This window comes from Narcine bancroftii, chromosome 10 (genome assembly GCF_036971445.1).
Source record: "Narcine bancroftii isolate sNarBan1 chromosome 10, sNarBan1.hap1, whole genome shotgun sequence".
Taxonomy (NCBI): domain Eukaryota; kingdom Metazoa; phylum Chordata; class Chondrichthyes; order Torpediniformes; family Narcinidae; genus Narcine; species Narcine bancroftii.
In genome coordinates, this window is record NC_091478.1 from 86,876,347 (window position 1) to 86,893,996 (window position 17,650).

At 39.6% G+C, this 17,650-nt stretch overlaps 1 protein-coding gene across 5 annotated transcripts in view; it reads left to right on the top strand.

The window, feature by feature from the left end:
- The window catches only part of abcc12 (ATP-binding cassette, sub-family C (CFTR/MRP), member 12), an 80,024-nt gene that overhangs the window by 49,944 nt on the left and 12,430 nt on the right, over positions 1-17,650 (top strand). For all 5 annotated transcript variants that reach the window (XM_069901662.1, XM_069901665.1, XM_069901664.1 and 2 more), the window contains 6 exons: positions 651-740; positions 3,019-3,122; positions 7,822-8,022; positions 11,901-12,127; positions 16,196-16,333; positions 16,453-16,639. In XM_069901662.1, coding sequence (XP_069757763.1) covers positions 651-740; positions 3,019-3,122; positions 7,822-8,022; positions 11,901-12,127; positions 16,196-16,333; positions 16,453-16,639 — 947 coding nt within the window. The remainder of the gene's footprint in view (positions 1-650; positions 741-3,018; positions 3,123-7,821; positions 8,023-11,900; positions 12,128-16,195; positions 16,334-16,452; positions 16,640-17,650) is intronic.

The following is a 17,650-nucleotide window of genomic DNA, read 5'->3' on the forward strand; positions in this document are numbered from 1 at the left end:
ATCCACACACCACAGTTCACTAAATATTCTTGGGGAACATTATTGGAGGTCATTCTCTTTACTATTGATTATGAAGTCTGGATCTGTTCTATTGCTCTCTCTAAAATATCTCTTCATAATTTATATCTGGCAAGGCTTCATTAAAATAGGATTAGGAAATTGCATGTATTCAGGAAGCACCTACCACCCTCATTTCCCATCTCCAGGTTGCACTGAAATGAACCTGGGCTTTGTGGATCAACTGCTTAAGGGAAATTCACTGATTTCAGCGGGCTATCATCGCTGAACTGGAGATAAGGATATAAGAAGACTTCCTTCTACGCTCATTTTTCACTCAACCTGCTTTCTATTACAACTGAATTTGCTGGTTTAATTCCCAATATGGGACATTGTTATACAGAAAATAAAATTAGCACTAGGAATGGGTTAGAGACTGCTTGGCTTCATTTTATGTTTGACCCTTATTATCAACGGAGTGAGAATATAGACCACCCGTCATTCTGAATTAGAATCAAGTCAAACAATTGAGGTAGAATTCCACACATCTTGACTGTCTTAATCAGTCCTTAAAAATATTGCTTGGGATTTCTGTAAGTACTGTATATTATTATTTTGGGTTGAAAAACAGATTTGTGAATTTATTTCTATAGCATCAGATTCACAGCTTGTCCAGGAAGAAGAGAAACAGTCAGACTCAATACCCGCAAAAACCTACCACCATTATATTTTAGCTGGGGGAGGTAAGTGTGCCTAATGTTTTAAATTACACTCTTTTAACATGGTTACCTTTTGCAGTAGGTGAATACAGATTCAACCATTAAAAAAACAATAATTTTGTTTAACCATATAACTGTTTACAGCACGGAAACAGACCATGTCGGCCCTTCAAGTCCGTACAGGTTCACTTGAACAACTCCACTAGCTCCTCCGCAAACCAACAGACTAATGTTGGCCTATCATCTACATTACATTTTTACACGTGATAATAAAAGGAACCTTGAAGAAAGTTATAAATGACTGAGGATCTTAGATCATGAAAGATTTTGATAGAGTAATCATTTCCAAATATGTGGAGGATGCAAAGACACGAGGGAATATAACCATAGGGTCCAATACAAGCTAGGCGGAGGTACCAGATGCGGAGAGTGGTCAGCGAGGGAACAGTGAATGGAATCCACTTATGGTGGTATCCACTGAGTGGTATCAGAATGCCACTGAGTGGGCAGTGAATGAAGCAGCGAAGGAACATTGAGACCTATGGCATTGGTGCCTTTGAACGTGATTAAAAATTATCAGCATCTGGGTTATGTACAATTAAACAAAACTCGACTTTGTGAGTGACCCACAGATGTCATTTGAATTGTGTACCTTAGCCATTCCACAGAAGTTATGATCTTCCACAATATAAGGAAGTTGTCAAAAATCATTGAATTTAGAAATAAATATTAGAGTTGAATGAGAATGTGGAACTCAGTAGATCACGGAGTCAACAAGAAACCTTAATTGGTTACTATACACTGATGGATTAAGAGTATGAAAAATGGAAAAAAGCATGAATGAAATACAAAATATTACCATGGACTAGATGAGACAATGAGCTGCCTCTTTGCTCTTTATTTGTATTTCCATGCAATACTACAACCACCCCTAAGGATGAAATGACAGTTGAAGACATGAATTTTGCCGTACCTTTCTGGATGTCACTTTCCATCGTTCAATCAAGAGTCTTCCAACTATTCTGGATACTGTGGCAGTTATCAATTTCAGGTTCAAACCAAGCACATACTATAAAGAAGAAAGTTCCCAACAACTCATCGCTACTAAATAATTTTAAAATCCCTCTACTGTTGGCAGCAAGATTTGGAGTGGCAATTCAAATCTGTGCCAAATGTTGTGAAACAAGAGGTCTGCATGTTTTGATGTCACTTCTGCTTTTGTAGTGTAAACCTGGACAAAGAGTTCTTTGTTGAAAAATGCAGCCGATGAAACATTTGTTCTCATGTGTTTGACAGCATACATTCAAGATTGCCAGAATTTTGCCCAGAATTTCTGCCAAGTATCACCTTGGTTTAAATAGAAGTTGGGATGTATCAATTAGTATGTTTTCCCCAACAATTGGTGACAGTGTTAAATATATATTTCATATCGCTCGTAACAGTCTGAGGAAACATGAATTCAAAGTGTTTTTTTTTCCTGTTTTCAATACAGAAGTTTATTTTTGTGCAGATGGCTGTAGACTCTAATTCCAATAACCTTTGTTTTGAATTCTCCAACTCCTGGTATTTTCGATCTTGATTATTACCCAAACTCATTTCACCTTAGATTCTCTCAGGTTTCATGATAATTCTTTGGTCTGATGTGCAGTAATAACATTTATGAAATACAAAATCACAACATTATCTTTAAAAGGTTAAAATAAAGACATAATTAAATGGATAAAAATGTATATTTTAATTTTAATTTACTGTATATACTCATGTAATTGGATCACTCTTTGGGGCAAAAAAAGAGAGAAGGGGGGGGAATCAACTTTTACGAGTCAAACTTTTGACCTCATGAGCACCTGTGTCAATCAAGATGTCATGAGCTCAGATGGCCGGTACTGGGTGGTAAGTTCATGGTTGGAGTGTCAGTAACTCAGATGAATGGGTAGCCGGAACGAGGATGGATGGGCAGGCGCTGAGGGTGAGGATCTGTGGTTGGGAGTTCGGATGGGCAGGCAGCAGGGGCCAAGGATCTGCAGTCGGGTGTATGGATGGGTAGGCAGCGGGGGCAGGGATCCGCAGTCAGGAGTTTGGATGGGCAGGCAGCAGGGGCAAGGATCCGTGGTCGGAGCGTCGGGTGCTCAGATGGGCAGCCGACTAAGCCAAAACACCTGAATTTTAGGCCAAAAAAGGGAGTTTTGATAATTACTTGAGTATATACTGTAGTTTCATATTGGTGTTACTTGCATGAGCTTTACAGATTGATATTTATTTTCAGATGAACAATTGAATTTAATTATCATTTATTTTCCAGGATATGTTTTCTTTCTGTTTGTTCTCTTTCTTTTCATTGTTATGATGGGCTCTACGTTTTTTAGTTCATGGTGGTTAAGTTATTGGATATCACAAGGAGCTGGGGTAAGTTTCTCCTTATAACATCAATGCAAGTATTAAGTTGTGAACTTCTGCAAAGAATAATCTTTTAAATTTATTCATATTTTATTTATTTGTACAGAAAAAATATACCCTGTGCACTGGAGAGAGGTTTAAATTTAAATTTTGACATACAGTACAGTAACAGGCCCACGAGCCTGCGCTGCCCAATTACATCCAAAGGAACTACAACAACCCCCGCCCCCCCGGTACATTTTTCTGAAAGGTGGGAGGAAACCAGAGCCCCCTGGTATGCATTGTGTGCTGGTGATGAAGGGAATGAATAGCTGGGATGATAAATGGTGATTGTTGCTGGAGCTGCATCCACCCAGGCAAGTATCATTCCTTCCCAGTCAGGAGGCACGGCACTAACTGCAGGATACTCAGCCTCTGACCTGCTCTAACCTCAGAATGTATTCATCTGGTCCACTTTAGCTTCTAGTCAATTATGATGTCTGGGACCTTGATGGAGGAGGGCAAGGGTGAATTGGGTGCGGACCTGCAGAGAATGAGGAGGGAGATACTGTGCTCCTTCTCAGGGTTCTACCGACCAGTCTGACTGCCGTCAGCTTCATACATGGTTGATGGTTTCATTTAAAATACTGTGACTATGGGATCTGGGCCAATGATCAACAGCAGCCACGAGGGCTTGTAGACACAGGGAGAATGTACAAATCCCTTAAAGATAGCACGGGATATACATCCTAGTCCTAATCACCGGCCCCTGTAACAGTGAAATGTGAACTGCTACGCAAACTGAAGTGAAAAATGCAAGCTCTCACATGATTATAGAGATATGGACCCATCAGTCGAAAATTTCAAAACTCAGTAAATTCCGAGTGGGTACCAAAGATTGATAGCCAATGTAATTGCCTTGTTCAAAAAGGGAGATAATAGAGGGCAGACTCTGATATCCAGAACGTCAGATAAGATACTCCATACATGATGACTGAATAAAGTCAGAGAAAGCAGAGAATCAATTTGAAGAGTGGTGTCCCTCAAGAACCAGTGCTGGGTGCAGTCCATTCACAATTTAATGACTTGGAGAAGCCCAAGGCTAAACTGTATGGCTGTATAAAATCAAAGATGTTGATAAATCTGCAAAATGGACAAATAATTGGCAAGTGAAGATCAAAAGAGATTAATATAAGATAGTTTACTTCGGTGGCAGGAATAGGAAGATTGCACTGCCTGGAAAGCACAAGGCATGGTGAGAGAGAACAAATGGTTCCAGCAATGCACATACTGCAATTGCTCAAATCGTCAATAGAGATGAGCAAAGCTATGAAAAGCAATCCAGACACGTATTAATTTCTGGAAGCCCAGAATTGAAAAAGTAGGTTAGCTTTGCTGGTCATTTACATGTTTAAATAACTTCGTTCCCAGCTGTCCGAATCAAGACTGGAATAGACACAGCAGCAGCTCTTAAGAAAGTACAAAGTGGATGATGATTAATACTCTGTCATTTCTTTATCCATTATCATCCAGTTTCCAAAGACAAGTGAAGTTGAACATAAAGCTCTGTAAATATGTTAAGAGACATTTTTTTCTAGTTTTCCAGCAATTTTAAATTTAAACATATAGGCCCTTTCAGCCCATTAGCCTCTGCTTCCCAATTACACCCAGGTGACCTACACCCCCGTACGTTTTGAAGGGTAGGAGGAAACCGGTCCACTCGGAGGATATACATGCAGACACGGGGAGATAAATTCCTTATAGACAGTGTAGGATTTGTAACAGCATTGCACTAACCACTATGCCAACTGTGCCAAAAATTCTAATGTGATAGAATAGATGCAATCTAGTATGTGCAAGTGTGAACTAATCCCTTTGACAGCAACAATGAAAAAGGAGAAAATAAATAAATCTGTCCAACTGCAGAAACCAAATAATCCTGGAGTAAACATTCACTAACCAGTGAAAGTGGTGGGACACATTGAGAGAGGCATTTACAAAATCACATAGAATCTACAATGTTACTAATTGAGAGGCAAGCTACCAAAACAAGGAGCTTCCTTTAAACTGGAGGTAGTTCCCTTTTCAGTATGAAGGTTAAAATAAGACTTGACAGAACTGCTTAACATTATGACATGTGTCAGATTATAGATATGTTTTTGGGAGATAAAGTGTGAAATGTTTTTTAGTGTAGAAACACTTCAAAACAGATCTCATCTAAAATACTGGAGCTCTGCTCAAACTAGACAGTCCTTTGCAAAAGCTTTGGAGAATGCCCAAGAGACTTCACTAATGGATGGTTGTTTTGAAAAGCAATAAATGAAAGAAGTTGAAGGAGTAGGTTTGGAGCCACAGGATGTCTGGGAGTACTGTTTGCTGTTCTAAGAGGTCATGTGGTTTTTGCAAGCAGAAAGAGAATCAAACAGGCTTTTCTGTGTGTGTGTGTGTGTGTGTGTGTGTGTGTGTGTGTGTGTGTGTGTGTGTGTCTGTGTGTGTCTGTGTGTGTGTGTGTGTGTATGTGTGTGTGTGTGTGAGAGAGAGAGAGAGAGAGAGATAAGTTCTGCAATTTTACAGTCAGCAGTAGCAGCTGGGACTGGAACAGGACAAGCTGGAAAGCTTGTGGAAAATCCCATTTTGAAGATGGGTTGTGAGTGCTTAGTTCAGCCTGGTCAAAGCCCTTATGGTCCATACAAGAGGAGAGGACTGGCTGCCTAATTTTTAACTTGAAATAAGAGAAACAAAAAGGAACTCTGTGCTGACCTGAAAGAAAGAGGTATTCATCTGGAAAACCTTGCTGGGGCAAGTTTGTTCAGCAAGTCACTGAAATGGCTGATTAAAAGGAATTAGTTGTGGGTGTCCAGTGAACAACAAATCTCTCTCTGAAAACTGACAAGAACCTTCCTGAGTGATAACCATTTACCTTCAAGCACCAAAGCTTGGTAAACTTTATATATGTTAAATTCTGTGCGGGCGTGGCTTAGCTCTCAGCCAATTGCTGTAAGCACAGTCTAGATACTGTAACTATATACACTATATACATTGCTGATAGATCTGTACTATCACAGTAACCATTTACCTTCAAGCACCAAAGCCAGGTAAACTTTATATATGTTAAATTCTGTGCACAGTATAAGAATTGCCTGCAACCAGTGAACTTGAAGAAATGAGAAGTGAGCTTGGACTGTGAATAAAAGAACTTTTCTAAACTTACACATACACACACTACATACATGTGTATGTAGGTTAGGTTAGCTAAGTTAATAGTGATAAGTTAAAGTGTGATTCTGTTTTCATGTGTAAAGATAACAAAAAGCCATTTTTGTTTAAGTAATGATTTATCTTGGTGAATATCTATTGCTGTTGGGGTTTGGGGTCCTCTGGGTTTGAAAAAGATGCTGTAAATAAGGATAATTATTTTTAAAGATAGAAGAGTTGTTAACTGAAGAACACAAATTTAATGTGGTTGATAAATACCAAAGAGAACAAAGGAGAAAGAACACGTGTAATCTGGAATGCACTGTGTGAATTCATTGCTTAATAATATACAAAAATGAATAAATAAAGAGGGAAAATCACAGGGGAAAGATTGGAGCATAGATCTAATTAGTACAAGTTTTTGTTTCGCTTGATTTATGGGCTAAACCCTCCCATCATCTCTTCCCTGCTTTTGCCATTCCCCAATTTGAGAAGAAGTAGACAGGATATATAAATGAAAATGCATCCTTTAATTAAATTATCTACTTTGCAAAATAGAAAGATATTTATATTCTTTGACAGGAGAAAAATCTCCAGATGTTTGTACTGGGAATAATCTCTGCAATTGCAATTTCATCTATCCAATAGTTGCTGCAATGAAAGTGGAACAACAGTTGCAAATTAAGCAGTAAACAAAGGCATGCAGCCATAGGCACCTGTAGTAATGATAGATGAAAGCTTAGAGTCTTTTCATGAATAAATAAGTCTCCAGGGTAAGCAATAGATGGCCAATGACCAAATGTCACCGGTTTGGAAATCATAGAGGGAACGATCAATCTTACCCCCTCGGAACACCTGGCCCTTCACTCTTTCCACACCATTTAACCCGCAGTCAAGGGTGGTGCTGTTGTGCTCTGCCGCACTGACCTCTATCTGGTCGAAGTCAGATGGCAACTCTCAGACAGCTCCTCTTACCTACCCCTCCAACAGCACCCCACAAAAACTCATCAAACCACTGTATCACACACCATCTCTGAACTCATCACTTCCTGTCACCTCCCTGGCAATGGCCTCCAACCTTATTGCTTTTCAACTCTGCACCACCTGTTTCTACCTCCTATCCAAAATCCACAAACCCAGTTGTCCTGGAAGATCCATCATAGCTGCATGTTCTTCCCCCCTGTCTCCTTCCCAGCTTTGACTCTCTCCCTTTTCTCTGTCTCCTTTCTCACAAACAGAATCAATTCTCATCTCTCCCATTATTAAACCCAATTAACACCTTTTGTTGGTCTGGACTCCTCCCCCAGCTGGCACTGTCTGTATTCTGAGATTTCCTGCTTCTGGCTCATTTTGCTTATCCCTTGAAGAAGGCCTCGGGCCTGAAACATCGTCAACATACTTTTGTCTCCTATGGACGCTGAAAGACCCGCTGAGTTCCTCCAGCATTTCAGTGTGTTTTTTTCTTTCAAGACTATTGTCTGCTTTGTCTCCCAATAACAGTTTTTCTCATTGATACATATTTATCTGTGCAAAGGTTGGCTGTGCGGCACAAAGCAATAACACCACAGCAGTGGACTGCAGCAGCATCACCAACAATCCCCAACTTGAGTTCTTCCAACTGATCTTTGGATTGACAATTATCATCATAATTGTTCTGAGTGTCTTTAAAGGATATGTTTTTACCAAGTTTGCCCTCAAAGCATCTTCTGCACTTCATGACAAAGTATTTTATAAGGTAAGATGCATGTTCAATGTGCACATTTCAGTCTATATTGCAACATATTGCAGTTTTTTGTCTGGGCAAAATCAAAAAGAAAACAATTCTAATTTGACATCTGCACATTAATTTCTGTAATAGATGGTGTTTCCACATTGAAAATAAGAATTCAAGGGTTGATCTGCAAGATTTCACTGCAAGACAGGAACAGGAATGAGATCATTAATCCATTGTCTACTTTTTTGTTATCCCTTCAAAAGATTAAATAATTTAGAGCTTCATCAAAAATTACTTGGAGAAGGATGGCTTCTTCTTTTCTCATATTCAGAGGAACCTGGTTGTCCATAAATGCAAATCACAACAGTTTAGATCCTGGCAAGCAATTAGGAAGTCATTTATTAGAAGGAGATTGGAATAGAAGAGTAAAAACATTTTGCTATTTTTACGTAGAGTCCTCACAGAAAGCATCTGGAATATTAGGGAAGGATTGGTCCTCCTTCTTCAGGTGGGATAAACTTGCAATAAAGAGAGTACAGTAAAAAAAAAACCCAGATTGATTCTTGAGATGGCATGTATGTTATATAAGAGATTAAGCAAAATAAAGGCACCCTCGAAATAAAGAGTGGCTTTCACGTTGAGGTTGAGGAGAAACAACTTCACCACGAGTAGAGAATCTTTGGAATTCCCTATGTAAGAGGGTTAGAAGACTTGATCCCAAGAGACTGAAAGAATTTGGGATTTTAAGTGACTGAATGGCTATGGAATTAATTCTGAAAAAAAAATTGAAAGAAATATTGGCCACAATTTTATTCAGCAATGGATTAGGCAGAAAGGAGCCAAATCTCTCATCCCCAGTTTCTATTTCTTATTTTATGTACTTTGTAGTCCTGTTCCAGAAATTTAGTGCATGCCTTCCTCTTCTCAAACTGTAATTTCATTGTTTGCATTATTCAGTCTTTTTTTCTGAAACAGACTCACAGTTTCCATCAAACCAGCTTCAGAACATTTGGGAGGGGGGGGGGGGCGGTGGAGGTATTTGTTTTCTGTCAGAATTACTGCTTCAGTTGGCACAACTCTTGTCAAAATTCTAATTAATATACTAACACTTTAATAACAGTGGTTATGTGCAGTTTTTACACGGAAGTATTTTTGCTAAATGAATTGCATAAACAATAAAATAGATTAATATATTTGTCAGACATATTAGCATTAGACAGTATATATTTATCAATATCCAATGTGACAGTAATGGCAATCACTTACTCACAGTAGACTGTATTATTGAATATAACAGTTGCATTAAAATCAATGGGTGGACAATTGCAGCAGTGCCTGATTTCAAGAAGCTGCCCTCACCAGGAAAGGGCCTATAATTCACTTGTGTGATTCATGGCTTACTTGCAGGATCCCTCGCTGGAGCCTCTTATGTCAGACTTCATTCAAAGCCCTACTCCAGAAAGTATCTAAATTTAGTCATCGATGGTCAGCTTCTGCAAATTCAGCAATTCAACACAGTTTCTGTCAAGTCAGAAGTACAGAGATGAGCAAAAGCATCCAGTCAAGTCAATTTAACCTATGCATTTTACATGACAAATGTTCCAATGTACCTGCAAGACTCCAGGCAACAATTAAAACCCTGAGATATTATATATTGTTTGGAACTACAATCTATGTTCCACAAAAAAGGCATCAGCAAAATTTCTGCAGCATTTATCCAAATTGGATCAAGTCCCATTCATCAATCACCTCCATGCTCACTGCCTCTAATCTGACTCACTCAGTACATTAAAATCCTTGTCTTTGTTGTCAAATCCCATTTTACTTTTAACATCTCCACTAGCTTTATAACCCTGGAAATTCTTCCATTTCTGAACTCTTTGAGATATGGAAGGTGACCAGAACAGATGGTAGAAATCCAAGCCATCGTTGAGAGAACATGTAAACTTCACACAAACAGGACTTGGAGTCAGGATTAAACCCAGTCCTCTGGACCCATAAAGGAGCCATGCTAATTGCTGTGCCAGTCTGACTGCCTGCCTGTCTCTCACTGTCTACAAGGGAAGCAGCTCACTGAATCTTATGTTTGAGTAATTCTCTGAAAGTGATTAGGGAACAACCTACACAAGTATGGAAAGAAGTTAAGTAGGAGAGGGACAAAATTAATTTCCCTCAAATATTGTATGTTGGTAGATGAGGTACCTTTTCCACTCATCCACATTAAATCCAAGGTGTAGACTATAAGAGAAAGAAACAGAAATAGGCTATTTGGCACATTGAGTCTACAATTCCATTTGAATCTTGGATGATGTATTCTTCCTTTCAACCCCATTTTCCTGATTTTCCACACAAAACATCTAGCATATTGCTAATTAAGAGCTATCAACCTCTGCTTTAAATCTACTAAATGACAGCCTCCACAAACATCTGTGGTGATAACCCACAGATTCACTACGTTCTGGCGTAAGAAATCTCATCTCTGTTCTAAAGGAATGAGCTTTTTATTCTGAGGCTTAGGCCTCTAATCTTAGACTCTCCCATTTTTTATTCTCCATGTTTAGTCTATCCAGCTCTTTCAATATTTGGTATGTTTCAATGAGATGCCCACCACTCCCCTCATCCTTCTGGACTATTACGAGTCCAGGCCAGGGGTTATTATTTGGGAGTGATTCGCAGAGATCTTGGAGTTGTACATGGCTCACAATGTGAGGCCAGATAAATACATGGGTTGTGTATGTTGCTGGTTGCTAAAATCGTCATTAGTTAAGTTACTGCATCTTTAACTAAGAGCTTCTTTACTTTGCCAGCATCTCCAAGTATCTACAACTCTCTGTTTTAAATATTGTCCCTGCACATTTCCATTAACTTTCCTCCCTCTCGCCTTAAATATGTCCTCGAGTGTTCATTGCTTTTGGCCTGGGGAGAAGATTCTGACCATCCACTCTCTCAATGTCTCTCATTATTTATACATTTTATCAGGTCACCCATTACGTTCATTCCATGTCATGATATCAGATGAGGTGACTTGAAAGGTGCAGGAATAAAGCAGAAAATGCACAAAATTCCAGGAGGTCAGGCCAAATCGGAGGGAAGTGAAAGAGAGTAAAAATTTCAACTTGAAGGCCCTTTGCGTTCATCAAGACTATATTTAGGGACAAGGCCGCAGGAGTTTCAAGATTGTGCAAGAGGTTTCAAAGTCTTGTTTCGAATTGTCTTGGATCTCCTTGCCATGAGTAAAACATGAAAGTCTGCAGATTGTAGTAGAAACACACCAAAATGGTGGATGGACCTCAGCTGGTCTTTTCAGTGTCTGTAGGAGGCAAAGATATATTGCTGACATTTCGAGCCTGAGCCCTTCTTCGAGGAATTGTTTTTATTCTGAGACTTTCTGAGATTTCTTGCTTCTGGCTCATACCTTGAAAAAGGGCTCAGGACTGAAATGTCGGCAATATATCATTGTCTCTTTTAGATGCTGAAAAGAGCGGCTGAGGTCCTCTAGCACTTTGGTGTGTTTTTACTCCTTGCCATGAGACCAAGAATTGCTCCATTAGGTTTGTATGATTACTGGTTGGCATACATGCACAGGGCACCTTCCACTGCTCACAACTGAATGGAATATGTTTGGCATTTTGTATTATCTGATATTGCATTGCAGTTTTATATTAAATAAAATATATGCCTGAATTATTTTTCCAGACATGTAGTTGTATAGACATATAGAAACAAGAGAAACTATAAATGGATGGTGTGTATAAACTGATATGTAACATAACTCGTTCAATGAATAGGCAGTCAAAATGTGTTTACAACATAGAAAAACACTTGAATAAATTTCAGGTCAACTCGGCCTTGAAACCTTAATCTGTCATAATGGCATTTCTTTTCTCTTTGATCCAAAGATCTCACATTGTCCAATGAGGTTTTTTGACACTACCCCAATTGGAAGGATTATCAACCGTTTCTCCAAGGACATAGATGAAGTGGATGCAAGACTACCTTTTCAGGCTGAGAATTTCCTGCAGCAAATATTGAATGTAATCCTCACAGTAGTAACCTTGGCAGTAGTGTTTCCATACCTACTCATTGCAGTGGCAATCATAGTTGTAATATTTGTTCCATTTTTCAGGTTAGTTCTATTTATTATTCTAATCAATTCATGGCCCTGGACTTATAAGACAATTAGGAGTTAAGCCCATCAGAAGTCCAGAGTTACATATATGGCAGAGTAATTGAGGATGGCAGATTCCTTTTCTGAAGTATATTAATGCACCAGATTTGTTTGAACAGTTCAGCTGTGTCATAGCTACCGTTACGGAGCAGTTTTGTTTATTTTTATTTCAAATGTAACTAGGATTTAAATTTCATTGCTGCCACAGTGGGATTTGAACTCACAACTCTTGATCAATTGTCCAATAAGAGAGTCATATTTAAAGCATCTAACAAAATTGAATTTATCAGGAAAGTATGAAGACACTGGGTGTGTTTTTACTATCAGAATAAAGGGTAGCCAACATTTTGGGCCTTAGCCCTTCATCAAGGTATTCCATCTGGGCACTACAGCCAGTTAACATTAACATTGACCTGTTAAAACCCTCCGCTGAGTCTCTCTCTCTCTCTCTCCCTATCCCTCGATCTCCTTTCCATATTCATGACAATAAATTCTGATTCTGTACAATGACTATATTTACTTACAAATTACTTACAAAGTTCCTCAACATGATTATCCAACTGCACGAAAACCAACAAGGTCGGGTCAGATACAGCAATGAGCTCTCTGAACCCTTCTCCATTAACAATGGCGTGAAGCAAGGCTGTGTTCTCGCACCAACCCTCTTTTCAATCTTCTTCAGCATGATGCTGAACCAAGCCATGAAAGACCCCAACAATGAAAACGCTGTTTACATCCGGTACCGCACGGATGGCAGTCTCTTCAATCTGAGGCGCCTGCAAGCTCACACCAAGACACAAGAGAAACTTGTCCGTGAACTACTCTTTGCAGATGATGCCGCTTTAGTTGCCCATTCAGAGCCAGCTCTTCAGCGCTTGACGTCCTGCTTTGCGGAAACTGCCAAAATGTTTGGCCTGGAAGTCAGCCTGAAGAAAACTGAGGTCCTCCATCAGCCAGCTCCCCACCATGACTACCAGCCCCCCCACATCTCCATCGGGCACACAAAACTCAAAACGGTCAACCAGTTTACCTATCTCGGCTGCACCATTTCATCAGATGCAAGGATCGACAATGAGATAGACAACAGACTCGCCAAGGCAAATAGCGCCTTTGGAAGACTACACAAAAGAGTCTGGAAAAACAACCAACTGAAAAACCTCACAAAGATAAGCGTATACAGAGCCGTTGTCATACCCACACTCCTGTTCGGCTCCGAATCATGGGTCCTCTACCGGCACCACCTACGGCTCCTAGAACGCTTCCACCAGCGTTGTCTCCGCTCCATCCTCAACATCCATTGGAGCGCTCACACCCCTAACGTCGAGGTACTCGAGATGGCAGAGGTCGACAGCATCGAGTCCACGCTGCTGAAGATCCAGCTGCGCTGGATGGGTCACGTCTCCAGAATGGAGGACCATCGCCTTCCCAAGATCGTATTATATGGCGAGCTCTCCACTGGCCACCGTGACAGAGGTGCACCAAAGAAAAGGTACAAGGACTGCCTAAAGAAATCTCTTGGTGCCTGCCACATTGACCACCGCCAGTGGGCTGATAACGCCTCAAACCGTGCATCTTGGCGCCTCACAGTTTGGCGGGCAGCAGCCTCCTTTGAAGAAGACCGCAGAGCCCACCTCACTGACAAAAGGCAAAGGAGGAAAAACCCAACACCCAACCCCAACCAACCAATTTTCCCTTGCAACCGCTGCAATCGTGTCTGCCTGTCCCGCATCGGACTGGTCAGCCACAAACGAGCCTGCAGCTGACGTGGACTTTTTACCCCCTCCATAAATCTTCGTCCGCGAAGCCAAGCCAAAGAAAAAAAAAAAAAAAAAACTTACAAAGCAATGAATCATTTCTTTCCTTAGAACCCAATTAAAAGGGACTGTCAATTACATTTGGACAATTTTCAGAAATTGGTATCACCATACACTTAAATAGATTTGACCTCTCAATGAAAGCAGTGTGCAAAACATGTCTTGCACATTGAGTAAGAAATAAAACACGAAAGTCTGCAGATACTGTGGTTGAAGCTCGAGAAACTCAGCAGGTCAAACGGTGTTCCCGAAACATCAGTCTGCATTTTTATCTTTGCTCTATTAAGTACACCGTTTGACCTACTGAGTTTCTCCAGCATTGTGCTTTTATTCTTGTACATGGAGCGCTGACTAAGATGTAATTCTATAGGTAAATCAGGAAAAGTATGCCCAAATAATTCGATGAACATTCCCAGTAACCAGGGAAATATTGTACTTTTAAAATGTCCTAATTCAATAAAATAAAAAGGATAATTTCATTTAAAAAAAAGACATTCATTTCCCAATGTGCTCCAATTACAATTCTAATTAATAAATGAAATCTTCAACAACATTCCAAATGAAGTCCATGTTTTATTCTGAGCATTTGTAGAAAGCACTCAACTATTTTCCTGTTCAATTCCCGATGTGCACACTTCCAAGAAATCTGCAGCTGAATTTTAATGCTATTATTTCTAAAAAGGAAAGGCAAGTCTACACAATTATTTTAGAAAGAAAAATAGATGTTAAAAGATTACAAACATAAGATAAATATTCCTCTTTCCACAGATGCACCACAATGTGGAAGAGATTCAGTCACTCTCAGCCCACCAGTTATCCAAGCACTTAGGTGTTGAGATCTTCATATACATTACATCTCGAAGAGCTAGCTACGTTTGCAGAAATCTCACATCAGGCTCATTTATTTTGACATCTATGAAGTGAGAGAATAATTTAAAAATCAGTAAGAAATGATAATGTGGTAAATTGGATCAGCAAGTTTGAAGATGACACAAAGATTGGACGTGTTGTGGACAGCGAGGAAGGTTTTCAAAGCTTGCAGGAGGATTTGGTTCAGTTGGAAAAATGGGATGATAAATGGCAGATGGAATTTAATTCAGACAAGTGTGAGATGTTGCATTTTGGAAAGGCAAACTAAGAAAGGACATACATGGTAAATGGTAAGGGACTGAGGAGTGCAGTCGAACAGAGGGATCTGAGAATACAGATACACAATCCCCTAAAAGTGGCATCATGGGCAGATAGGGTTGTAAAGAGAGCTTTTGACATATTATCTTCAGAAATCAAATTATTGAGTATCGGAGTTGGGAAGTCATGGCAGGGTTGGCATGAGGACGTATGTTAGAGGGGAAAATTAGTGTGTTAGATGGGGTCTCGTTCAATGGGTGGGGGGGGGGTGCTAGTTGGGACCTTCCCATCGTTAACACCATCCACCTTTCCAATGTGGAACACGAGGACAATCCTTTTATTGCTTGACACACGCTAGTGACACAGCCGTAGCGGGTGGAGAGTCGCTAGCATACGTCAACCTAGAGGCGTAGGAGGGAGTGGGGGTGGCCCTGACTGTATGGGGGGCACAGCCTGCGATGCCTCCCCTGATTTATGGTAAAGTTGTTTAAGACATCGGTGAGGCCAAATATGGAGCATTATGTGTAGTTTAGGTCACCCAACTACAGGAGAGATATCAATAGGATTAAAAACGTGCAGAGAAGATTTACTAGGAAAGTGCTGGGACTTTGGGAAATGAATTACAGGGAAAGGTTAAACAGGTTAGGACTTTATTCCATGGAGCACAGAAGAATGAGGGAAGATTTAAAGGAGGTACATAAAATTATGAGGGGTATAGATAGAGTAAATGCTAGGAGGCTTTTTCCACTGAGGTAGGTGAGATACAAACCAGATGACATGGGTTAAGTGTGAAAGGGTAAAAATTTAGGGGGAACATTGGGAGAACTTCACACCAGAGTGGTGGGAATGAGCTGCCAGCTGAAGTGGAGAATGTGGGCTTGATTTTCACATTTAAGAAAAAAAATTGGGACAGGCACATGGATGGCAGGGGTTTAGAAGGCTGTGGTCTGGGGAAAGTCAGTGGGACTAGGCAGAATAACAGTTCAGCACACACTGGAAGGGCTAAAGGGCCTGTTTTCTGTGCTGTAATGTTCTGTTTTCTAAATCAGCACCAAAAAAAATGAACACTATTTTTATTTTGTAGATTCTTTCGAAATGCGATCAGGGAATTGAAGAGAGTGGAAAATATTAGCAGGTCCCCCTGGTTCTCTCACATCAACTCAAGTATTCAAGGTCTGAGTACCATACACGCCTATAATAAAGCAAATGATTTTATTGAACGGTAAGTAGAGTTTTATATTTCTGATATCGTACTTATCATAAGAGCCTGATTGATTTTTGACAGGCAAACTATTGTTTCGATCTAAATTTATAAAAGTGGTGTATTTTGAACTTTTACAGATTTAAAGAGTTGGGTGATAAGAATTCTAGCCATTTGTTATTATTCCATTGTTCCATGCGATGGCTTGTTGTGAGGATCGATTTCCTTACTTCTATTGTAACTTTTATTGTGGCTCTCTTTGTCATCTTAAGTCCTGATTCAATTCCTGCATCAAACAAGGGCCTTGCTTTATCATATGCTATTCAGGTGAGGAAACTAATTCAATTTTACTGGTCTCATTTATCCTATTATCTCTTGAAGAACAAATAAAGGGTTTCTGGGATAATACATGTCAATATAATTGTGACAAAAGCAATTTAACAGGTTTTTTTTATCAGTGAAAAGACATTGGATTTGAGAAGAACAGATTGATAATAAAAATACTACCTTGACCTAAGATTGTTAAAAAAAATGGTCTGTGCTATGCTACAACCAACTCACATCCTATTGTGTCATGGAAGAGAACATTAATATATTTCAAATCATATTCATTGAAATGGCAAAATCTAACCCAGCTGTATAAAATGCAAGACAATATGTTGTTGAATCTTTACAGTGGTAAGGTACCCAAATTTTCAGAATTACCAATAAATTTGTCTTCAGATACGTAAGACAATGCTTCTTCAATAGAGGAAAATGTTGCAAATCTTTCATCAACAGACACATAAATGTCTTTCATTTTGTAAAGTTTATTGATTGTATATAAATCTAACATGATTAACTTGCTTCTAAAATCCTGAGGATAAATGGCAGGCAGTCAGGTTTGTTTAAGTGTGGGTTGGAGACAAGATCGTGTCATTGACATTCTAATTTCCTGATCTCTGACTCAATTAGTAAATTTAAATGTCTCTGGGTGTACACTGATGTCACTTTCAGCTTTACAAATTTTATTGAACAGATGTGGCATCAAGGTGCCCTGGTACAATGCATCAAAGAGAATCCATGTGGAATAATATCTCACACAAAGGAAAATATCCAGACCCAGGATATCTCCCATGTAACAGTCTTTCATGTATTAAGTTAAATTTGTTTCTCTTTCCATAGTTGCCTCTTGGTCTGCTGAGTATTTCCAGCTTTTCTGTTTTTGGTTTAGTTGGAGGTAATTCCATTGAATGTCAAGGATTAAACACACAGCATGCGGGAGATCAGGCAGCAATAGGGAGTCAACATCTTGGGGTGTAATCCTTCACAAGGAATAGCCAGAGATCCACTGAGTTC